The sequence below is a fragment of the Gossypium hirsutum genome, chromosome D10 (assembly GCF_007990345.1).
Source record: "Gossypium hirsutum isolate 1008001.06 chromosome D10, Gossypium_hirsutum_v2.1, whole genome shotgun sequence".
Classification (NCBI taxonomy): domain Eukaryota; kingdom Viridiplantae; phylum Streptophyta; class Magnoliopsida; order Malvales; family Malvaceae; genus Gossypium; species Gossypium hirsutum.
The window spans coordinates 52,178,667-52,204,821 of NC_053446.1; the positions used below are offsets into that span (position 1 = coordinate 52,178,667).

At 32.8% G+C, this 26,155-nt stretch overlaps 1 protein-coding gene across 1 annotated transcript; it reads left to right on the plus strand.

Annotated features, from left to right (window-relative positions):
* Nucleotides 1-19,890: 19,890 nt before the first annotated feature.
* Nucleotides 19,891-20,745, plus strand: LOC107915089 (major pollen allergen Bet v 1-A). The gene is made up of 2 exons (XM_016844206.2): nucleotides 19,891-20,151; nucleotides 20,237-20,745. The coding sequence occupies exons 1-2, from the start codon at nucleotides 19,971-19,973 to the stop codon at nucleotides 20,533-20,535; spliced, it is 480 nt and encodes a 159-aa protein (XP_016699695.1). The 5' UTR covers nucleotides 19,891-19,970; the 3' UTR covers nucleotides 20,536-20,745.
* The last annotated feature ends 5,410 nt before the right edge of the window (nucleotides 20,746-26,155 follow it).

A 26,155-nucleotide genomic window follows, 5' to 3' on the forward strand; every position in this document is an offset into this window, starting at 1 on the left:
ATTTTTGTTTTATTAATTTAATTTTTTTTGTAATATTTGTGTAAAAAATTTATATTATGTATATGTGTTTTATTCTTTTATTTAGCATATATTTATTATGAAATTTATTTAGCATGAAAAAATCCATGTTATGTACATTGTATGTTGATTAGGAATTTTTTTTATGAAATTTATTTAGGATGTTGTAATTAGTTTTTTTTAGAAAAATAGCATTAAAAATAAAATGATAAAAAAATATGTTTAAGAAAACATAAAATACGAAAAGAAAAAAAACGGAAATTGTATATTCACCGACAGTAAAAAAATTCGAAAAAATGGTATATTTAAAAAACACACTAAATTAATAAATTTCAACCATAATGTACTAAAATATTGTAAAATAATAAAATTATAAATTATGATATTTTTTAAAGTAATAAAAACCGGAGAAAAAAATACGAACAAATGGCCGAAGTAAGAGTGTTTTACTAAATTTTTTAAAAATTCAGAAATAATTAATACAAATATTTCAAACAAAATATACTGAAATAATATAAAATAATAAAATATGAAAATAATATATTTTTATTAAAAGTAATAAAATTCGGGAAAATAATACGAGCAAAGGGCAGGAATAAAGGGTTTTTTTACACTAAATTAATTTAAAAACACACTAAATTAATAAAATTCAAACATAATGCACTGAAATAATATAAAATTATAAAATTAGAAATTATGATATTTTTTAAAGTAATAAAAAGCGGAGAAAAAAATACGAACAAAGGCCGAAGTAAGAGTCTTTTACTAAATTTTTTAAAAATTTTGAAATAATTAATACAAATATTTCAAACAAAATGTACTAAAATGATATAAAATAATAAAATACGAAAATGATATATTTTTATTGAAAGTAATAAAATTCAGGAAAATAATACGAGCAAAGGGCAGGAATAAGGGTTTTTTTTACACTAAATTAATTTTAAAAACACACTAAATTAATAAAATTCAAACATAATGCACTGAAATAATGTAAAATTAGAAAATTAGAAAATATGATATTTTTTAAAGTAATAAAATGAGGAGAAAAAAATACGAAAAAAGGGTCGAAGTAAGAGTCTTTTACTAAATTTTTTAAAAATTCGGGAAAATAGTACAAATAAATGGCTGAAATGAGAGTTTTTTACTAACGTTTTTTTGAATTTGCAGGCATCGTAATGGCTCCATTGATTCAACTCGGTAGACGCATATCTGATGCGGCTAATAACGCGGTATGATTTATTATTTGTTAATCATGGGTTCTATTTAAAAAGGATTTATGTAATATATAGAAATAAATCATGTTATCCTAATATTTTTTTCTGTAATTTAACACTATTAGGAATTGTACCGAGTAATAAGGGGCCGTGTGAATGGTTTAAAGAAAGCTCCGGATGCAATATTGATGCCGTACTTGGAGCAAGCCGGATTTGGGAAAGCAGCATTGATCCGGACCTTCGACTTACGCTACGATTTATTATCTGCACTAGTGGAGCGGTGGTGCCCGGAGACCCACACTTTTCATTTTTCGTGTGTGGAGTGCACGGTGACCTTGGAGGATGTTGCAATGCAGCTTGGGCTCCCAATTGAAGGGAGTCCCGTAACGGGAGTATCTTCATTTACTGATCCGGCTGCACTTTGTTATTAGCTCCTAGGAGAGTCGCCAGAGGACGATAAGTCAAATTTCTTGAGCTTAAAATTTACATAGCTGAAAGCCAAATTTGGACAGTTATCAGCGACTGCCACTGAAGGTGAGTTGACGTGCGCTGCTCGAGCATACATCATGCATATCATAGGGGGAGTACTCATGCCCGATGCACACAACAACAAGGTGCATATGATGTACTTGTCCCTATTAGCTGATTTATCCAGTGTTCACTCATATAGCTAGGGCTCCGCCGTTCTAGTAGTGTTATATCGGGAGCTTTATCGAACGACAAACCCGGATGTTGTAGACATGGGCGGATGCCTCACATTGCTGCAGTCCTAGGCACTCTATCGGATGCCATTTTTGGCATCGGTTAGTCACCAACCGTATGTTTATCCACTAGTGAACAAGTGATAAAATATAACTTGTCATTATTTGTAGTTTATATGGTATATTGACTAATGTTACCAACCCTAAACCCTATATTTGTTTTTGTAGGTGGAGTCTTTATCCGGGTATCGGGAGGTCACACACTGTCCCGATATATCGACTCATGATCGAACAGCATGCCGGGGAAGGGGTAAGCTGCTATTCTAATATTCATGACATCTTACTTTCTATATCTTACTCACACATTATGGCTAATTATAACCATGTTATTAATCATGCAGTTTATATGGATGTCATATCGTAGGCCAGAAATTACAGATGTGGTACCCTCGTCTGCATACGTTCATTCTGACATATGGTGCACTAATGCACCAATTATAAGTTTCAATATAGTTGAGTGGTATCATGGGGATCGGGTGTTACGACAGTTTGGCTGCATCCAACATATCCCGAATCTGCCATGCGAGGTGAGGGCGGTTCACGGCATGAATAAGAGAGGGAAACCGCAGTTGGATTGGAGCATTAAGCATCGATAATTTGTTGCGCAGTGGAACGATCGGATGCGTCGAAGACCTCAGATGGTTATGGCTTCCGATTTGCAACCATCATTAGAGGACATATAATGGTACTTTAGTTGCGGTAAGTCATATATACTTGGAAGCCAGTCGACTGTAGTCCCCTCGCACATGCAGCGACCTGGGGGATTATACTCAGCGGCCCCGATGGAGGCGGAGCCTGTGGCATATTATGATCCTGAACCAGAGCCCGAGCAAGAGCCCCAGCCAAATCCCGAACAATCACATTCACATGTGGATTCACATAGCTATCATCCGGATTTGGCAGGCAGGGACTATATTCCGAGCTTCTCAGGGGGCGAATTTGCATACGACTTTGAACTCTTTGGATCCTACCCACCGCAGTATGGCATGCCCGGCCCATCCGACCCGTATCCGCAACATCATGGGACTCCTTCCGGTTCAAGTTCATCGATGACGAACGAGCCACAAGATTTTTCCTCTATGTTTGCCACACCCTCACCTGTGCCGAATAATGATGTTGGTCGTCGCGAACACCCAGAACGTGACCTTCGACCTCCGAATAGGTATACCCCTAAGACCACACCATCGAACCATCAATTTTAGGGGTTTATTACAGTTTTTGTACATTACAAAGTTTGTACGTTTTGTATAAATTTAATTATTCTAATTTTAGGTATGCTTACTGCTGAACTATTTTGTATAAATTTAATTATTCTAATTTTGCATTATATTAAAGCTGAATTTAAGGTTAAATGGCTCCATTTTCGATATAATTTTAATAATTCCAAATGCCATATACTATTTTATAACTTAATTTAATGACAATTTAAGCATAAGCATAAGCTGAATAATTTTAATTATTTCAAATGAATTATACTTTTTATAACATTACACATAACAATTTGACAGCATTAGGTCAATTTCGACCCGATCCGGACGACTGTCCAACATGAAAGTTTCACCTAGGGCATTTATTCCGACTATGACCACTTAACCTGCATATTCCACAACGCTTACCATCTGATTTCTCCCTAATGTCCATTTCATTACAGATTCTGCTTGATTGCGGACGACCTCTTGGATTCCTGCGTAACCCTCTGTCTGGGAAAAGCTCGAAAGTCATCGGAGGCACCTCCCATGTAGATAAGTTAGGTAGGACAGGGAACTAATTTTCCTAGACACGCAATGTTCGCTCAAGCGTGTACACATCATCGACATACTGTTCAACATTAAGGTTAACTTTAGCACACGCTGCCACGACATGCGCACATGGATAATAAGGTGTTTCGAACCTCCTGCACTCGCACCGTCTATTCCAGAGATCAACTCCATAGGACCTAGTTGGTATACCAGGTCGACGACTGATGGTCTCAATAACTCAAAATGTTTCCAGTCGTCGTGAATATATTTCTACATTCATTGACCTCGCCATCCAACAGTTTGCAACCATTGCATCCCTGGCATGTTAGACAAACATGTGTCCAGCCTCCATCTGGTCGACTTTTTGCTGACCCATTCTTGGCATCAAGGTAGCCAGCCTGTAGAATGTTGTAGAAAAGATAGATGCAATCGGAAGATGACATGTTTTCAACAAGACAGCGTTGATCCCCTCGACTAAGTTTGTGGTCATTTGGCCATAACAAAAGCCCTCGTCAAAACTTTGAGCCCATTGCCATGGCTCCATTGTACCCAACCATTGTCGGAAAGATGTGTTTGTCTTCCCCTCCATGTCACTCTCAAGTCGGATCATTCTTTGGTGGAAAATATGTGGCTCTAACTCGTACGCTGCATACGTGTTAAGAAAAAATAAGTTCTAGTAACTCGATAACATAAAACATTACAACTTATATTGAAATTATAAGGTTATCATTTACCCATTACCACGACTTGTCTCTTCCAGTCTGCATTCTTATAATCTTTGTGGAAGTTAGCCGCAATGTGACGGATACAGTACACGGACCTCCATGGCACACTGGAACGCCTAATTGTTGCAATTAAACCTTTCCCTCTATCGAAGATAATGCAATTGTTATCATTGTTAATAACATACCTCCGCAGGTTAATGAGGAAGAATTCCCAAGACTCCAAGTTCTCTTTATCTACGATGGCAAATGCTATCGGGAGCACGTTTCTATTGCCGTCTTGAGAAACCACAAGAAGTAGGATCTGTGTATATTTTCCATATAGCCAGGTCCCATCCACCTATACAAATGACTTGCAGTGGGGAAATGCCCGCACACATGGATCAAACATCCAGACCATCCGATGGAAAATCCTTTTTACTGGCTGTAATTGGTCGTCCGAGCCGTAATAAGGCCTTGTCTGCAACTCAATCATAGTCCCCGATACGTACTCCCGCATAGCAGCTATCCATCCTTGTAGCTTGTTATACGACGAATTGTAATCCCCATACAGTTGCTCTATTTCTGTCTGTTTAGCTATCCATGCCTTTCGATATGATACTCGATATTGGAATTGTGCTTGCATCTCGGCAATCAGTACCGAAACTTTAATGGTTGGCATGTCCTTCATCATTGGCATGATACACGTACAGATAGTTTTCGAATCAAGTTTTCCATGATCTTCTGTCATACATGTTGATGTACATGTATGAGGACTAACAAATTTTCGTATCTCCCACATCTGAGAACTTTTAATGAATGCAACTCGTATCTACCAATTGTAGCCTTCCGCTGCCTTCCAACACTCCCTAATATATATTGTCAGAGTAGACACTGCGACTTTATAATCCATTGATATGTTCATGCTATACCGTTTAATAGCAAATACGCACTCTTCTTTACAGCTGAATCTCTGGCCTATGAATAACTCCTCATGATTAGAATTTACGGCCAGCCTGTGAGGATGAACTATTTCAGAGTACTCTAGGAACTCAACTACATACGTTACGTCGGGGTCTATGAACGACATGTGTGGCCCAGGATTATTGTGTATCAAAATACGTCGCATGTAGTCCCCGACCGACGAAGCGTTAATGTTTTCATCGTTGTTGACATCTTCAGCGTCAATATCATTAGGTACATCGTCCACATCGGGATCACCGTCACTATCGACCTCTTCATCCCAACGATCACTACCACCTTCTTCTTTACCACCAACCACATCAATATCGGGTGTAATATTCAGATCGATATTGATCCCACCCATAGTCGATTCACTATCAACGTATGATATTGGAGCCACCATCCACGGTTCTTGAGCTCCGTGTTCTTCATCAGATGCATTGACATCTTCATTTTGCTCCATACTGGCTAACTCAGTAAATAATTGAATCGGTGTATTCTTGTCACTCCCATTCCCACAGTAAAGAGCGACCATTGTCTCTACGTCTTCATCGTCTACAAGTTCCATTTTAATGAATTTGACCGAATTTGTCAAAACTGGAAACTTGTAGAAAATTTTTGATATCCTTCTCCCACAACGTCTAAGAATTTTTGCATTAATCCTTGCCTTCATTTCATCCAACGAGACATTTCTATTAAATCTCATTGCTATTTGTTGCCGACATTCAAATACACATCCAACACTTGTTGTCAAGATGACTCCATCAAAATAAACGCATACAAAAAACTTATTATCCATCTTCAATATTCTATCTGTCAAAAAATAAACAAAATCTCAAAAAAAATCTCTAACGGTAAATAAATTACTTAAATAAAAAAATTTAATGTTTCAATATGCAATATTTCATCCTTAAGCTCATACTTTTTCAGTTATCATTTTGTACATGAACAACGTTTAACCACTAACCCTAATAACTAACACAATAACAATAATAATAGTTTTATACTCAAAATAATACTAACTAACAATAATAATTAGGGTTTTACTAAAAATAATAACTAACCATAATAATAATACTAGTTTTTTACTAACAATAATACTAAGTAACATCTAAACCCTAAAAACTAATAATAATAATACTAACTAAAACTATCAAATTGAGTTTTTATTAATCTTAATAACTAAACTAACAACAAAAATAATAAAAATTATACAAAAAACATAGCAATAAGATAATCAATTATTTTTAAAAAAATACCTTTTTTTTCTCTTATATTTCTCTCTTTTTCTCTCTTTTTCCTGCAGCACCTCCTCTTTCTCTTCTTTTTCTTCTTTTTCTCCTTCAATTGGACGGATCTAGTGTTTATAACACCAGTGGTGCTGCCTATGGGAAAGGCACCTTTGGTGCCGCCTGTCCCATCCGGTTTTCTATTTTTTTTATTATTTTGGTAAATAATAAAAAATGTATAATATTTTGGTTTTTTTATTTTTTTATAATATTTAGGTAAAAATCCCTATTATTACAAATAATTGTTTCTTTTTTTTATTGCAACATGACAAATAACAAGTTATCATCAAGTTGAATATGGATTTTAAGGTTTCAAGAGTTGAAAATTTATGTATATATATTTATGAAATAAGGCTTGATGTATCATTTGTCCTTTTAAGTGTCTTGTAAATGGAAAAAATTTAGAGCAAATAGAATTCATCATCCATTATTATTGTTTATCTTTAATTAATTAAATATAATTAATAATGAGATAAATTAAGAAATTAAATCTTTTTAGAACTCTTTTATAAACAAATTGTTGAGTCCAAATTTATATTTGAAGTCAGAATCAAGTAGTGCTTAGATTAGTTCTAACAGCTTCAGGCACTAGTAATGAAAACTGTAGAAAAATAATAATAATAAACACAATAGATGGTTACATAATTCAATTTCCCTACATCTATGAGGCTTTTCTCATAGAGAATATTCACTATCGTAGCTCATTGTACAATAAGTGTTTCCAAGCACAAAATCTCACCAATTTAGTCTTCTCACTTTTGTATCTAAGATCTAAACATCTCCCTCTAAGTTTTCAAGGAAAAATTAGGAAACTAACCAAATCACACACTTGATTATTACAGTTTAATGCACTCACAAAAACGTTCCTTACTTGAAAAAAATAAAGTACTCCCACTAAGTATGTAACATCCCAAAAATTGAGGGTTAGTAGAATCAGGTTTGGGAATCGAGAGAGAGTGGTCATGCCCTAATTTTTGAGATTATCTATGCATTTTTAGGAAATAAATGAGGTATTTATTTGTTGGTTAAGTGTTAGTGAAACGTTTCTTGAAACCCAAGTTCAAATCCCTTCTCTCTCACCATTTTTATTATTTTGCAAATTTTGCCTTAAACCCTAGTATGTGACATACCTTGTTTTTAAAATAACTATTGCAAAATTATTTCAAGAATGTGGAAAAATCTTAATGGTTAAAAGAAATATGAAAAAGTATGGAAATTAAATAAGGTCCCAAGTTTGAATCTTTTTCCTTACAAAATAATTAAATTTTACAAAATCCCTTCTTTTTTTAATGTGTGTGCCATCCATACCCTTGAACCCTAAGTATAAATACAACTTTTTATTGAATTTTTCAACCTTTAATTCAAATTTCCCTACCCTAGCCGTTCAACCTCTTCCTCTCCCCTTTTCTTCTCAATTTTCTTTCTTTCAAGATTGTGCACCATCTCCTTTACTCTAATGCTTCTATTTATCCTCATCTAAATCAGCCCCAAATCTGAAATCTTGAACCCCAAGATTAATCCTGAATATTGCAAAAAAAAGTGTCATTGTTATTTCTCTCAACTAGCTTGGGTAATATCTCTTTTCTCTTTAATTTCTTGATTAATATTGTCAATTAAAAACCAAAATTTCTAAATCTTGAATTTGGGGGATTTTAAATGATTTCAAAGGTATTTTTCCATATTTTAATGAGATCTCAAACCGTTTTAAAATTCAGCCCCAATTTTGGCCACCATGGGTGGTGGTGCATGTGCCTGTCTCCAAGAAAGGGGGCTATTTTTTTTCTTGTGTCTTGCCAATATTTTTTCCAGCATTAAATTTTTTTCTTAAGCCCTTCTAATCATCCTTTAATCACATGTTAATTAGGAAGAGACATTCTTGATCAATTAGACAATCGGGTTCCACAAATTGTGAAGCATAAGTGTAATTAAGGATAACTAGTTTGTTATTTCGATATAGTTGTAGGGTAAAAGTTATGAATTGATTAAATGAAGGAATTTAATCCTTAATTAGCAACTTATTTTCCAGTATATTATTGAATTAGGTGCTGACCTAAATGCCCCAAATCATCTGTAAAGGTACAGAATGATTGTATGTACGGTTCGCATCGATACAGTATAAGAAATCTAACTAGTTTTGATTCATAAAATAGTTATAATTTCATGGATTGGTTTGAACTCATAAGTGGGTGTTTGGGGGCTAGTTTAATGGTAAATTTGTTGAATTTATACTAAATTTTGGTTTAGGTTCGTTTAAGAAATTATTAAGGAAAATTGGAAGATTCGCTAGTGTGCTGCGAGGAAGCGAAAAATAAGGTGTGGGTCGTAAACTGATCAAAATTGTTTGAAATTTTTAAATATCATGTTATATTTGATAAATTATTTTGCTGATTGGATTGGCTTAATAGCCAAATTATTGATTTTGTGAGTGACTGAACTAGGTATGTTCAAGCCTTAAAAGATTGACATGTTGGCAAAATTGCTATTTTGATAGTATGAATGTTTGATTGAGTTTGTAATTACATATTTGAGTTATGAGATATGAGAATGTTTGACTAAATGATATAATGTGTTGAGATATTAAGCTTATGTATGATTTAAATGCATGAGATTTTGTTATATTGTGTACTAAAAAGGGTGCTATTTATACACAACGAAAATCCGTAAAGTATGTGAAATTGAACAATATTGATTGATACCAACACAATGGTAATTTGAAAGATTGGAACACTGTTTCCATTTACTGAAAGTATGTGAATATTGAGGACATGCAGAGCATGTCAAATGAATGTGAAAAATATTGAGATATGATTATGTATGAGATTGTGTGACATATTGCATATGCATTGAGTTGGGATTTTGTGGTTGATGCAAGAGTTCTGTAGAGTGTCGGCAGCGTATTAAGTCCGCATTATTCGTAGCCAGTGCACTGCACCTGAAGTACTGAGGGGAATGGCGATTTATCACATTTTTACTGGCAGCTTGTCTGTATTTTTACTGGCAAAATTTTTTGCATATTGTTATTAGTGGTTTTAACCACAACGGGATTAAGCCTATAATGTTTTGGAGTTCAGATGACGGGTTCTGGGAACTCGTGGTGTGTAGCGAATGGTATGGGTAGGAACCGTTTTGCATATTGTATTATGCTACGACATATTCGAATGTTATTGATTTATGCTACGTATTGTTACTCGAATGACACACCATTTGACATCAATTTGATAATGGCTATGTAATGATATGAAATTCCTATGATGGTTCTGTTTTCTTCTGTTAAAGCTAATCTGTTTCACTGTATTCAATATTTACGTTTGTTTAAATAATTGTTCGATTCACACTGAGCTTTTCATAAGCTCACCTCACAATAGTGTTTAACTTTTTAGGTAAACCTCAAAATTAGGACCGGACTCGGCATACGAAAAATCACATTGAACCTTGGACTATTCTTAATAAGTATTATTAAGTCTTTATTGGTTTTGGCTTGTAATTTTTAATTATTTTTGGTCTGTAGCATGGTAACTTTTCTTTTGGGGATTTTTTGCATGCATGGATTACTCAAGCATAATAACCGGATAATGCATGATATCAAGCTTAAGTAAAATTTGATATTGTTCCCTAGTTTTCGCTGCATTACAATAGGAACCATTTTTGAAAAGCATATCGATAAGGCAACTAAGTTTCCAAACTCACTTGAAAAGTGATTTTTTTTATAAAAAAGAGGGACAAGCAAACAATTTTTCTAAAACAACAATATCAACAATAAAATGAATCCTAAGCATACGATTTTCTCTAAATGAGTTTATTTAAAGACTTCAAAAGTAACGTAAGTTAGCTTAGCCATTTTGGTGGCTAATATAGCCTTCTCAATTTTGTCATAACGTCTAGGCCGGGTTTGGAAGGTTACAAAGTACATAACTATACAAGTCTTCACTAGGGGTAATCTAGTAAGTCGAGCTTGAATACTATCAAGCTCATCTTGAAATTTGGAGCTCTATACTTGACTCGAGCTCGATTTAGCTTGTTTGCCAATTTTTATACTCAAGCTCGAACTTGAGCTAGAGTTCGGCTCAATAATTAAGCTAGGGTTAATAATATATTAAGGGTAATAATGTGATTTAATAATATAAATGTTGGAAAAAATTTTGGTTTGAAAACGATTTTCTTGCACAGTGGAAAATTAAAATTTTTAAGTCCACCCGGTTTGTGATATTTATAGCAATAAACCTTAAATTGAATTCACACCTAAGTTTTCGAGCAGAAGGAACCTTATGATTCCTGCCTTTCACCCAAACAACATTCTCCACTATTCTCGTACCACTAGTATATTGATGAGTGAAAATTAGTAACGCTAGTACACATATTGATCAATTAATAAAGTGGTGAGCATATATTATTTCCACGAAAATCAAATTCTAAGTTGCTTAGTAACAACAATTCAATTTTTATTCAATCCAAATTAATAAAATAAAATTTAATTACTATTAAAATTAAAATAAGTTAATTAAGAAGACTTTATTAAACTAAAACAAAGAAATTTTATATGTTAAATCCAATATGGAAAAATTAAATGTTCATTCTCATCCTTTATCAATACAAGATGTTAGGGTGTAAGGTATTCTATATTCTAAAAAAATTGTGCGTTTCATACTTACCACGATGGGAATAGACAAACTAAGCAGTTAGGTTGCCCTAGAGATTGATCTTAATTATTATCCTTAGTACAATAATTTGACGGTAATTATATTCTATTCTATTTTAACAACACTATTATTATTATAATCAACTACGTTCTTCGCAGGCTACTTGCTTTCTGGATAGTCCAAGTCTTCCCACGAATTTGTCAGTAATTCTATTCTATTCTATCTGTTTACTTTTCTCATTACGATAATAAAAGTTGCATTCTAATGTAATATTTGCCTCAAAATTACACTCAATTATTACTTTGATATTTAAAGAAATTTTTTAGGTATCTCAAATTTCCAAACATCAAGCATATTACTCCCTTACTGCCATTACCAAAAAAAAAAAGAAAAAAAAAGATGTGGGATTCTGGGAGTGCATCATGTCACCCAATTTTATGTTTTTTTTTCTGAAATAAATGTAAACAAATAAAGAAATAAGAAAAAAAATCAAGAAAAATCTAAAAAAATTAAAAATCAGGAAAAATTATAAAATTTTCCAATTTAAAAAAATTCCTTTTAAAAAACATAAAATACAAAACAAACAACAAATAATTAAAAATATAGATAAAAACACAGAATAATATAGATGTATGTATAGTACTTTTTATTAACCTTGAATTTTTTTATTTTAAAAAAAATTCTTTTTAAATTTATTTTGCCAAAAAAATTTACTCTAGGCTTATAACTTAATTTTTTTAAAAATAATTATGATCTGAATTCTATAAACTAAATTGTAACCTTTCCAACTTGATCTAAATATTGTGGCTGAATTCGAAATATTATACTGGCCACCGAAATGGCCTAATAAAACTATCGGAACTTACAAAATAGTCATTTTAAAATTTTTATTTATTTTTGAAGAAAACTTAACATGTTATCTTTGTCGAAACCTTTTTTTTAAAGGGTCAACTTTGGTTTGAAAACATAAATCGAAACGGGAGTCGCCACAAATCATTTTTTATGAGGTGTGATCGGATCACCTCGTAATTGGGTTGTTTTAATAAAACATTTTGATTTATCAAAAACAACAATTTTAGTCTACGAATTTTGAGAAAACGGGTTCGGAAGTCGGTTACATGCGAGAAAGGATTAGCACCATCGCCACGCCCAAATTTGGTACCTAATTGACTAATTAATGTCTAAATATCGAAAGTTGAAATTTTGAAAAGATTTTAAAATACGATCTCTTTTTTATTAATGCCATTTATTTTAAAAGAATTTGCTCAAATAAATCAAAGCAAATGTCAAAGACCTTCTCGTCTCGAGATAACAAGTGTCACATCCCGTGAGTTAGGACACGACACTTGGAAACCTCGAGAATAAATTTGCCTTTAACTTTTAATGAAATTTCGTGTATTTTGAAATTTAAAAGGATATTTGGCTATTTAGGTTTAGCGAGAAAATTGAAACCTCGTAAGTTAGGGTACAATTTCTCAAATTTCCAAAATGCGAAATATTGCCTTATTTTAAAACTTTCCCTTTTTTTTGAATAATAGCGAGCAAAATATTTGAATGAGGTACATTCGTTTTATTTGGGATAAAATAGAATGATTTATTGCGGGTATTTACAAATCGAGCGCAACTTTCGAAGTGATGAAATGAAATGGAATGACAACATAGAACATGAAATAACGATTTATGAGTAAAATGTTACGTTAATGAATGATGATAATATGAAAAAAAATAATCAAGTTATAGCGTACATAATGATAATAACCACACCACATGCATCATTTTAACATACCAATATTAATAATCCAAGTAAACAAAACGAAATAATAGAAAACAATTTTATGTAACTAATAGTCTAAAACGAGTAATTTATGAGATCAATTCGAAATGAATGATAAAATATTTCAAACAAACAATATATAAAACTTAAAATGAATAATACTAAAATAGTTTAAAATAAAAAAAACACATAAAACAATATTCTTTTTCTTTATTAAAAAATAATATATAAAAAATTTAAAAGATAATATATATATGGTAGTTTAAAACAAAATATGTAATAAAAAATTTTAGTAAATATTAGGTAAAACATTTAAAATAAATAATACATATAAAACTTAAAATAAACAATAATAATAGAAGAGCTCTTTTTTAAAAAATAAATTATTTTTTAAAAAAATAATAAAAATAATAAATTAATTAAATGGAATAAGGACGAAGTTGAAATCGAACCTAAAATCCAAGGTTTAAATCGCAAATAAATAAAAAAGGGTGGCTCGGGATTGAAATAGAGCGCGCTTAAGGGATGAGGGACCGACTGGGCAATATTCCCAGCCCTCAAGTGTAGCGTTTCAGGTCGGACCAAAATGAAACAATCAAAAAATTATGCGGCCAAAATATAAAAGCAATGAGGATCAGATTGCGCTATACTATAAAAGTAGAGGGACTGAATATGCAAATAGTCCCTCAAAGCCAAAACGCGCAGATTCTGGCCGCATTTGGGTCGATTTTAGGATCTTATGCAAAACGGTGTCGTTTTGGCCACTGATGCTAAGGTCCAAAACGGCGTCGTATTATACCTTATATAAATAGAAAAAAAATAGAAAGCTCTCAGTCTCTCTTGGTCTCTCTCTCGGCCTCTCTTTGGCCAGCCATGGTCGCCGCCGCTACACCGCCTTTAGCCTACATTTCGCAGCCCCTTGGAAGCCCAACCCTCTTGACCCAGAAAAGGAGGAGGACTCTCGACCCGCTCTCAAACTCGATGGCAATGACAGAGGAGAGCCCTCCGACGGCGCAGTCACGGGGCGTCTCTGGTGAGCCTTCTCTTCCCTTTTTTTTATTTTACTATTTAGTATGTAAAAAATGAAAATAAAATAAAATAGAAAATAGAACAAGAAAGTAAAAGAATCACCTCAAATCTGTTTTTTTTTCATTTTTTTATATTAATGTTCGTAAAAAATTACAAAGGGTGAGATATAGGCTTTTATAGCTGATCTAAACAACTCTTAATGTCCATTTTTTTGTTGTTTTGCAATTTGTTTTTTTACTGCTTGTTGTCTTCTTCTTTTGCATGTTGCAGGTGGTGTCAGAGAAACGTCAGACATGTGGAGAGACGATGGCGTGCGGCGGTGGGCATACGAAGAGGCCATGTGCAGGCTTAAGGGCGGCAGCTGCATTAGGGTTTCTTTTTGGCTAAATTTTTTTTAAGTTTTGTGGGCTAGGGTTGTTAGGATTTTTGGTTATTGGTTTGGGTATTGGTTTGGGCCTTTATTTAATTTGATTTGGTTTTGGTTTTATTTTGGTTTGGGCCCAGGCCAAAATTGGCCTATTACAATCTTCTTTTCACTAAACGATATAATTTATTTCCAAAACGATAGATATTAAGGTTTTCTTAGCAAAGGTTGATTTCCAATTTTATGTATAAATATATATATATATCTTTTTTTCAAAAACTATTCACTTACTAATGCAGCAGAAAAGTGATATTTGACATAATTTTAATGAAAATCAGATTTCATGCAAAAGTAAATCAAGTTCCATATTTTAGCAATCCTAAAATCAATGTAAATGTGATACATGCCAAATAAACCCAAACCTAAGTCTCATACCATCGTTCAAATAAAACAATACAGTCTCTCAATAACAAAAATTTCGAATAATAAATCTAGAATACTTTTATTGAAAAAAATAATCTAAGATCGAGCACTCCAAATGCCAAGTCTGTTTCCTAACCTGATGGTTTATCTATAAAGATGAAAATAAAGGGGAGTAAGTTTAAAAAGCTCAGTGTGAGTCCAATTACAAGAAGGTCAATGCAAACAGTAGATGAAGCACACAAAATAACAAATCTCAGAAAAATCACACTCATATAACGATTCAGAGTATTCGGTCTTTAGATCAACACATCCAATATAATATATCAGAATTCATAGTTATGCATGCATGTGCTTATGAATGGAGATGCAATTTCAATTTATTAGAGAAAATCCTACCCATGTCCGCTACACACCACAATAAGAGTTCCCTAGAACTCATTCATCCCTACACACCATGTTGTGGATGAACCATTAGTAATTACAGATGAACTGAACTACCAGTAATAAAAGTTATGGATGAACCATAAAAATTTATAGATAAAAAGTTTGCAGTTTAATAATCTACACACCATGTTGTGGATGAATCATTAGTAATTACAGATGAACTACCAGTAATAAAAATTGTGGATGAACCACAAAAATTTTCAGATAAAAAGTTTGTAGACAAGCTGCCAATATGTTGTGGATGAACCACTAGTGTTTGTAGATTATTAACCTGCCAATTCTTCCTCCACTCGTATCGTCCCACCCTATGCAATGCAATATGACATGCTTATAACAGATCAGTACGGTAGTAGTAGACATGCTTAACGTATTTTGTTCAACAGTAGCAGTATGCATGCTGAACATACAATCAGTGATATCATGGCAGAATTAACAATATAGTTTATCAGAAATACAGTGACAGTAGGCATATATCATTCACACATCATGCATATAATAATAGTAATTTAGTCATTCAGATAATAGTTTCCATAATATACATATTATCAAGGATTTAATTAAGTGAAATAAAACTCTAAAAATAGTTCGAGGACTATACAGGGACTAAATAGAATAATTCACAAATTTTGTGACAAAATTATAAAGTAGGGGTCACATGGCTGTGTGATCAGGCGTGTGAGGAAGCAAAGATTGTGTGGGAGGCGTACATAGTCGTATGGCCAGGCCGTGTAACAAACTGAGGTCGTGTGACAAACGCCAAAGTTACCCTATAGGAGGGAAACGACTGTGTGAAAGGGTTGTGGTCGTATGGTTCACAAACAAGCCTAAGATTTACAAGGGAACATGGTCATGTGGTTCGCACACCTGTGTAAGAGATCGTATGGCCCTAAATCTACACAATATCACCACCGATTCACTTGGAAAAGAACACACCTTTCACCGCGGGTCTGGTTGACGTTCATCACGCTCAATTTTGTCTGATTCAATTAAATCTAGTCCTTCAAATGACATTTACACACAAATTAATGGTTGTATCAAGATTTGACAATATTTACAAAAGATTTGGCTAGATTTCGAGGAAATTGATTAATCGAACCAAAAGACTAACGACGTACATTAATATTACAAAAATATGGGATTTAATCATTAAAACGGAACACACTTACTGATTATTGGTGAAGGTAATGGATGCTATTTGATGATAACTCTAACATTGTTAAGAAAAAAAAAGAAATGGGGATTGATTCGATACGAGAAAGAAAAATACTCAATAGTTCAAAGGTTAAAATATGATGCAAGTATGAGAGAAAACAAGAGGGAAAGAAAAGGGAAAAAAAGAAATAAAAGATAAAGAGGAGTTTTACTAAATTTTTGAAAAGAGGCAAACCTAATCCAAATGGAAAAGGATGGTTAAATAGCTAGGGTTTGAAACCCTAGGGGCGACAAGGGTAAATTACCCAAAGCTGCCAAAATTCAAAAGAAAAATGAGTGGGGAAGGAGGTAGCTTGAATTTAGGACCTCTAGGATAAGAGAGTAACACTTAACCATTAAGCCTATTGCCCATTTCTTATTTAGTCTTAATTCCTGACCATATATATTTTGGGTGTGACTTTTCCCTAGGTTGTCGAAAATAAAATGGGAGGAAGGGAGCTCGAACTTTTGGGTCTTTAAGGAGGACTCTCTATCACTTAACCATTAAGCCTATTCAATTCTTATTTAACCATTTCGATTAACCCCCTATATTTTGGAGCGTGACATAAATAAAAGTAAATTATTCTTATACTTAATTGAACTTGAAAGCTTGTCTAAATTTTAGATTTACCTTAATTTCATTTGAATCAAATTAAAAAAATTAAAATGTAAAATAAGTAAAGGGTAAATGTATTTCAAAATGAATGTCATTCAAATGGCAAATAATCTCAACACTATATTTTAACTCTAAAAATTTTGATTTGTAACCAACTCATAATTCTTTAAATTTGAAATAAATCAAATAAAAAAATTAGTCTAATGACTTGTATTTAAATTGATCAAACTCAAAAGCATTTAAATTTAAAATAATTCAAATAAAAATGAACTCAAATCTAAAATAAAAAAGGTTGATCGAAGAAAATTATGACAACTACGAATTCATCTACATGGAATTTTACGGCAATGTTAGCTTCAGCTTGGAATCTAATATTATTGAAAAACAAACATAAACAATCTGTAAGGTTAAATCCCAAAGCATTTTGTACAATTTAATTTAATTCTTAAGTCTTGATAAGCCTTGAAAGAACCAATTCCACATATATTGTGCATTTAAAAAAAACATGATAAGTGCTAAAAGTAACATATTTTATTCTCATTCTTAATGCGTTTTTGGGTGATTATCCGATGTTAATTTTGAATTTTATACTCCTAGTCCTTTAAATTCATGATTTATGCTTAATAGAGCACTTAGGAGCAAAATGAGCAAAAAACAATCGAAAGTCGGAGCGTTGGAGCGTCGGAGCAAGTTGATGGAGCCACACGGGCTGAACCATTTCACATGGCAAGACCACACGGCCATTTAATCTACACGGGCATGTGGTAGGGCATGTCGATTTCACAAGATTGTGTACTGAACAGAAAAAAAATCATGAATTTTAGGTTTTTTGGGCATTCTAAGACGTATATATGACAAAATTAAGAAGATAAGAGAGAGCCGTAAGAGAATACTCAAGAAAACAACTCATAAAACACCATTGAAGCCGATTTTGAAGTAAATTTCCGTCGAGATTGAAGATTCCCAGTTGATTTCTTAGGAAGTTATCATGTGTTTCTTTATTTCTTTCAATTATACCGTATTTTTTATTTTTCTCTTATCGAGTATGAACTAATTTTCTAAATACCTAGAGGAAATGGACCCTATGATGGATTCTGTCATTTGATTTTTTATTTTACACAATAAATACTTAGTTTCTTATTCTCAATTATGTGTGCTTTATTCTTGGTTTGATATTTCTAGAGTATTAATCCTTGTTCAATGTGCTTAAATAGGTGATTGAATAGACACCGTTTAAGATTAGATCTTGCGCAATTGAGTGAAGTAGCATGCAATCCTATAAATAGGATGATATAAATCTACCGGATTAGAGTCAAATCTAATGGGAAAATCCATAGCATGAGTTAATGCAATAATAGGGGTTTTAATTAGAAAAAAATTCAATTAATCAACCTAGAGTAAGTTGCTTTTATACTTGAAAGAGATATTAGCATAATTTAGGGATTTCTACGGATCAAGGTGTTAAGTAAAGAAATTGTGTAATTTAGATTGCTAGTGACAGATGAAATCTAGGCAGATTCTTTCTTATGTATTGTTTCATTTCTTGGTTGTTATTTGATTATTTTTGCGATTTGTTCTGTGTTGTGTTCATTAGTTAATAAAATTAGTTAATTTTAGTTTTAATCAATCATTTGAATTATTAGATTAAATAATCGAAAGACAGTAATTACTAATACTCGTAGTCCTCATAGGAACAATATCTTTGTTCACTGCTATATTATTAATTGATAGGTACACTTGCCTTAATTAAATTTTTAGCTAGTTTTGTAGACACCAAAAAATCTTTTTCATAATTTTTGAAACTTTTTTATAATGTTTGTAAATTTTTTTCTTTTTATTTTTTTTTCTATTTTTTTTAATTTTATTTTTAAAAAATATTTAAAAAAACCATTCAAAGTTTTTAAAAATTACTATAGATATTTATATATCCATATTGTTCCATTTTTTTTCTATATTTTTAATGATTTTCCTTCTCTTTTTGAATTTTCACTATATTTGTATTTTATGTTTTTTAGAAAGAATAGTATTTTGTTTAAGTTCCGGAAAAGTTTTAAAATTTGTCTTATTTTTTATTTTCTTGAGATATTTCCTCTCATTTTTTTGCCATTTTTTTTAATTTTTTGGTTTTTTTTTCATTTATTTAAGAAAAACATAAATTTGGGTGACATAACGTGCCACATATTTTTTTTCTAACAACAGTAAGAGTTGAAATAAAAATATCTAATGTTTGAAAATTTCAGATATCAAACTGATAAAAGAATTTCTTTAAACACCAAAGTGATAATTGAATCATCAATACCACATTAACCCTTTATTATATTAAAATTCTCATTCTGTTTTCATATTTAATGGCACTGGTTAACGTTACATTTTATTAAAAAAAATTCAACCAACACAATTTATTTTGAATTTAATAAAAACAAATTCTTAAAATAATAATTAAATAAAATTTAATCAATGCCTATAACCACAGTCAACACGTTTCATTATCCCGTCTAAATATTGAAGTAAGTATTATTGAAGAAAAGCAAATAAATAAAGTAGAAGACAAACTGATACAATTTCTGAAGTCATCAATGGGAAATTTACTAAGAACTTCTGGGATACTTATTTTGACCGGTACCAATTCAATGAAAATTACTAACAATATTGGATATTACTCCAACTAAAAAAATGAGAATAGTAGAGTTCTTACGCTTCAAGTTCAGTCTATAAATAGCATCTTAGTTCTCTATCATCTCACTCCTCAATCACTCTATCATCCACTTCTCCTCTTTGAACTCCAAGTCTGAATTAACATTAAAATCATGGGTGTTTTCAGTTATGACCATGAAACTACCTCCCCAGTCGCCCCAGCTAGGCTTTTCAAGGCTTTTACTGTTGAAGCCCCAAAGGTTTGGCCCGCGGCTGCTCCTAATGCAGTCAAGAGTATTGAGGTTGAAGCTAATCCTAGTTCCGGAAGTATCGTAAAAATCAACTTTGTTGAAGGTTAGTTCTTTCATTTTCACTTTCGTTGGCATTTTTTAATGTGTTTTACACGAGTATGTTGGATAACAAGTATTTATTTCTTTAGGCTTTCCATTCCAATATATGAAGCACCAGATTGGAAGACATGATGAAAATAATTTTTCATACAGTTACAGTTTAATTGAAGGTGGGCCTTTGGGGGATAAGCTTGAAAAGATTAGCTATGAGAACAAGTTTGAGGCAGCTGCAGGTGGAGGAAGTATTTGCAAGAGCTCAATGAAATTCTACACTGTTGGAGATAATGTTATAACGGAAGATGAAATCAAGGCTCGAATTAAAGGGAGTGAGACAGTTTACAAGCCCCTTGAAGCTTACCTCTTGGCTAATCCCGAAGCCTGCAACTAGGATCTAGGTTGCTTTGAATTCTTATGCTTGCTTTTAAAGAAGAGTTTGATTTTAATGTTGTGCTTTTGATATTTTCCTTTTCATCTTAAAACATAAATTGTCTTGTTGTTTCAGTAAGAGTGATGGTGGTAGTGATCGAACTTCGATCATTTAATATATAATGAAAGAAATAAATATATAAACCCGCAAGAAAAAGCTTTACCTAGTATATATTTTACAGTTTTCATGGAAGACTCCAAATTTTCTTTTGTATTATCTTTTGGGTTAGCAAAATTTGAGGTAAACAAGTTCTCATTTTTTCTAAGAAAAAGAATTATATTCAAAATCCAAAAGAAAATATCATTTGACACATTATAATAATAGTGTAACCATACAATTTTAATTTTGGGTTATACTCCATCATCTACATTAGAGGTGATCATTCGATCCAACCGAATGAAAAACAAATTGAGTTAATTAAGTTGATGAATCCTATTTTTTCATACTAATTCGATTTAAATGTTTTTTGAATCGAGTCGAGTCGAGTCGAATCGAGTAAAATTGTTCGAAATAAATTAAAAACAATTAAACATGTCAAATTAAAATCTTGTTACAGTATATAACTAATTTCATGTTATAGCACATAAATTTGAAATCATATATATTTAAAAACTTTTTCAAAGTAAAATAATAATAATAATAAATTTTAGTATGATAAACTTGAATTATTAATTAAATTATTTAAGTTCTCAAAATTATTGTTTTAGAAATTTTAGAAAAATTTAACTTTCTTTATATATTTTTTAGATTTTTTTTCCAAATTTTATAATTTTTTAAAAATATAAATTTTTAACTTTCTTTATATATTTTTTAGATTTTTTTTCCAAATTTTATAATTTTTTAAAAAATATAAATTTTGAAAATTTTATAAATATTTTGAATTTAAAAAATTCTTTTTTGTATTTTTTATTGAGAAAGAGACTGATTTATTTATTTTAATATATATTATAAAATAAATTATAATGTTTGTGACTCAATTAGTATTAGCGTGTTTGATCACCCAATTAAAAAATTTCAAGTTCATCACTTGAATTTTTTATCACTCGTAGTAAATTATTAACTTAAACATAACATGAATTTTTTAATTGACATAAATGATAAATGTAACTTTCAGTATTTATACATTTTATTAAATTACTTTTAAATTTTAAAAATAAAAAATACATAAAATATAAAAATACATAAAGATTACAGTTATATATTGCTTTGACATTTCTTCATCAAAAGGAACTTATAACTAAATAACTAATCCCAAAATGAAGAACTTTTCAACATTATTGGTTGCCTTAAATTACACATACCTAATTCAATGTAATCATGAGGAAGGACAAAAGCTTGATACAAGACGAACTCAATTTGTTTAGTATCATAGCTAGCTATGATTTTAGTTTTAGGTATTTGTCAGCCCAATTCATGATAAAAAGCTACTTACCAGACAATTAAATTGTTTTGGGAGGGAAAAGTATTGTGGCAGTCCCGTATTCACTACACCAAAATAGGCTTTTAGCGGCATTTTTTGTAGCGTTTAGACAAAAAGCGCTGCTAAAAATCGAACATTAGCGGCGCTTAGAATAAAATGCCGCTAAAGATCTAGTATTAGTGGCGCTTGTTTGGAAACGCCGCAAAAACTTGGACCTGTAGTGGCATTTTTTTAAAAAAGGCCGCAAAAGAACATCATTAGTGGCGTTTTTAAACAAAAACGCCATAATAATGCTGACAAAACACATCGTTTAATCTTCAAGAATAGCGGCAGTAGCGGCGCATTATACAAACGCCATTATATAGTACAATTAGTGGCGTTTTTTTGTAAGCGCCACAAAAATTGTTGAACAAAACGCAGCGTACAATATTGAGGTATAGTAGAATTAGTGGCGCTTATGCAAAAACGCCACTAAAGCACAGCACAAAATATCTTAACCAAAACGCAATATTTGGTCTTGAGGTATAGAGCCAATAGCGACGGTTGTAGAAAATGCCGCTATATCCCGCAATTAGCGGCGCTTAACTAAAAAACGCTGGAAAATTTTAAACCAAAACGCAACGTTTCGTCTTGAGCTATAGCGCCGTCAGCGACGCTTACCCGAAAACGCCACTATATATCAAGCGCCGCAAAAATTTTGACCAAAACGCATCGTTCTGGCTTGACCTATAGAGGCATTAGCGACGCTTACTTGAAAACACCGCTATATCCCTCAATTAGTGGTGCTTAACTAAAAAATGCCAAAAAATTTTAAACCGAAAAGCAACGTTTCGTCTTGAGCTATAGTGTCGTTAGCGGCGCTTACCCGAAAATGCTGCTATATATCAGCTTTTAGTAGAAGCGCCGCAAAAATTTTGAACAAAACGCATCGTTTCGGCTTGACCTATAGAGGCATTAGTGGCGCTTATTTGAAAACGCTGCTATAGAGCAACTTTTAGTGGCGTTTTAGGGAAAGCGCCGCAAAATTGTTAACCAAAATGGCGCAGTTTTTAGTACTTCAGTGGCGTTTTAGGTAAAAATGCCGTAATAAAATTAATTTGTTTTTCCATTTTAGGATTTAGAATTTAAGATTTAATGTTAATGGTATAGAGTTTTAGGGTTTATGGTATACTATTTTTTATTTTTGGCTAGGGATTCAAGGTTTGATGTTCAAGGTTTAAAGTTACTATTTGAAAACTAATTAAAGAATAACATTTGAATTTTACTGGGATTCATGCCACTTTGTAGCACACCTATATTATTTAATATAATTAAGAATACAAAATATATGTTTTGAACTAAACTAACATTGGCCACCCGAATTCCCAAAGATATGGTTTAAGATTATGGTTTATGATTTACGGTTTAGACTTTAGGGTTTGGCAAGTTTTAAGTGAAAAAATAACAAGAATTGTGGGAATTTTCTCTGTGTCTCATTCCTCCCAAAATCAAGAACATATATACACGGTAAAATACAAAGATAGAAACCAAAATATTATCTCCTAAACTTTAGCATCTAATATCCTAATTAAACCAAAATATTATCTCCTAAACTTTAGCATCTAATCTCCTAATTAAAAGAAAATAGATATACACAAAAACTACCATACATATTTACAAAATTAATTCCAATACCCCCCTCAAGTTGGAGCATGAAGATCACAGATGCCTAACTTGCAAAGGAGAGAACGAAAAGATGTCTAACCAAGAGCCTTGGTAAATATATCTGCAAGTTGTGACATTGTTAGAACATAGGTAGGTCTCACATTGCCTTGGAGAATTTCATCCCGAACAAAATGACAATCCACCTCGATATGTTTGGTACGCTCATGAAAGACCGGATTGTTAGATATATGAAGAGCAGCTCGACTATCACAAGCAAGCGTTATTGAGTGCAGATGAGAGACTCCAAGACTACCTAATAATCCCTTTAACCACTTGAGCTAACATGTGGTCACAGCCATAGATCGATATTCGGCTTCTGCGGAGGATCGAGACATCGTGTGTTGTTTCTTTGTCTTCCAAGATACCGGAGAAGTACCCAAGAAAATCAACCATCCTGTGAGTGATCATCTTGTCAACGGACAACCAGCCCAATCCGCATTGCACAAACCGTACAACCGTAGATCACTTTTGCTACTCAAAAACACTCATTGACCTGGAGTTCCTTTCAAGAAACGAACAACTCGAAGCGCTGCATTCCAATGATCAATGCGTGGTTGTTGCATGAATTGAGATAAAATATGAACATTGTATGCAAGCTCCGATCTTGTGAAGCATAAATAAATAGGTCGTCCAACCAAACGACGATACGGTTCTGGATCATTTAAAAAAGAACCTGTAGCAAGAGCTAACTTATGATTCTGCTCAATAGGAATACTTGATGGTTTGGCTCCTAAAAGTCCAACTTCCGAGATGATGTCAAGAATGTATTTGCATTGATTCAAAACAATCCCCTCTGGAGAACGCGCAACTTCCACCCCAAGAAAATATTTTAAGGGTCCTAAATCCTTCATATGAAAACAATCACTGAGATAAGATTTAAAAGACTCAATAGCTTCATGATTATTACCTGAGATAATCAAATCATCAACATAGACGAGAACATTGACTTGAGATGTATCTCTGTGAAAGGTAAAAAGAGAGTAATCCGAATGTGATTGTTTGAATCCATAATCTTTTAAGGCTATCGAAAGCTTGACCAACCAACATCTTGGCTCTTGCTTGAGCCCATAAAGAGATTTTCGAAGCTTACACACTTTTCCCGGTTGTGTTACTCGAAATTCGGGTGGTATCGTCATATAAACTTCCTCCTGAAGATCCCCATGTAGAAAAGCATTATGCACATCCATTTGATGTAATTCCCATTGCTTGGCTGCTGCAATAGCAAGAAAAACCTGAACAGTAACCATCTTTGCAACCGGTGCAAATGTGTCGGTGTAGTCAATTCCAGCCACTTGATGATTACCAAGAATCACAAGACGAGCTTTGAATCGTTCAACGGAGCCATCAAAGTGATGTTTTATTTTATACACCCATCTGCATCCGAGTGCCTTTTTCCCTTTCGGAAGATCCTCAATCTCCCAAGTTCTTTGCTTTTCTAAAGCCTCGATTTCACTAAACATGGCATCACACCATTCTTTGCTTCTAGCAGCTTCAGAATAAGATTTCGGCTCTCGTTCTGCGGTAATGGCTACAAGAAAATTCTGATGTTGCACAGAAAATTTATCACAGTTCACATAATGCGCTATAGGATAGCGCTTACCTTGCGAATGCCGTGGAGGGGAGAATTTCGGGGATGGGCTTTTCCTTTGAATGGTGTGTATGACAAAGTTTCGCAACCGAACTGAGGACTGCTTTAAACGCCGTCCACGTCCCAACTCTTCTTCACCACTTCGAGTATCAGTTTCGCTACTTTCATTTTCAGCCTGCTGCTCATCTACATGAATAGCTTGACTATCATTTGAAACCGCTACCTCATTCCATGCCTCGTCAAGTCCTTCACTTTGAGGGAGTGCAATTATGTCGATCATGGACTGATTTGCAAAAGCTGTAGCAAAAGGAAATTGATCTTCAAAGAAAACAACATTTCTAGAGACAAAGAATTCCAATTTTTCTGAGTCATATAAATGCCAACCTTTCTTCCCATAAGGATAACCCATGAACACACATTTTCTACTTCAGCTGGCAAACTTATCCCTAGTCTTACAGTGAGCGTAACACAAATATCCAAAAATTCTTAGGTGACCAAAATCTGGTTGTCGACCATAGAGAGCCTCATATGGCGTCTTTCCATTTAAACCCGAACAGGGAGTTCGATTAATTAGGTAACCTGCAATCAAAATGCACTCACCCCAGAACTTGATAGGAAGCGATCCTTGAAATCTAAGAGCACGCGCAACATTTAAGATGTGTCTATGCTTTCTTTCGACTCTCCCATTTTGTTATGGAGTGCCGGTACATGAAGATTGGAAAATAATACCATGTTCCACAAAATAATTCTTCATGCAAGTAAATTCTTTCCCGTTGTCATTACGTACCATCTTTACATGTTTGTCAAATTGTTGTTTGATCATAGTAAAGAAATTTTTAAACATTGAAGGTACTTCAGATTTATTGTTG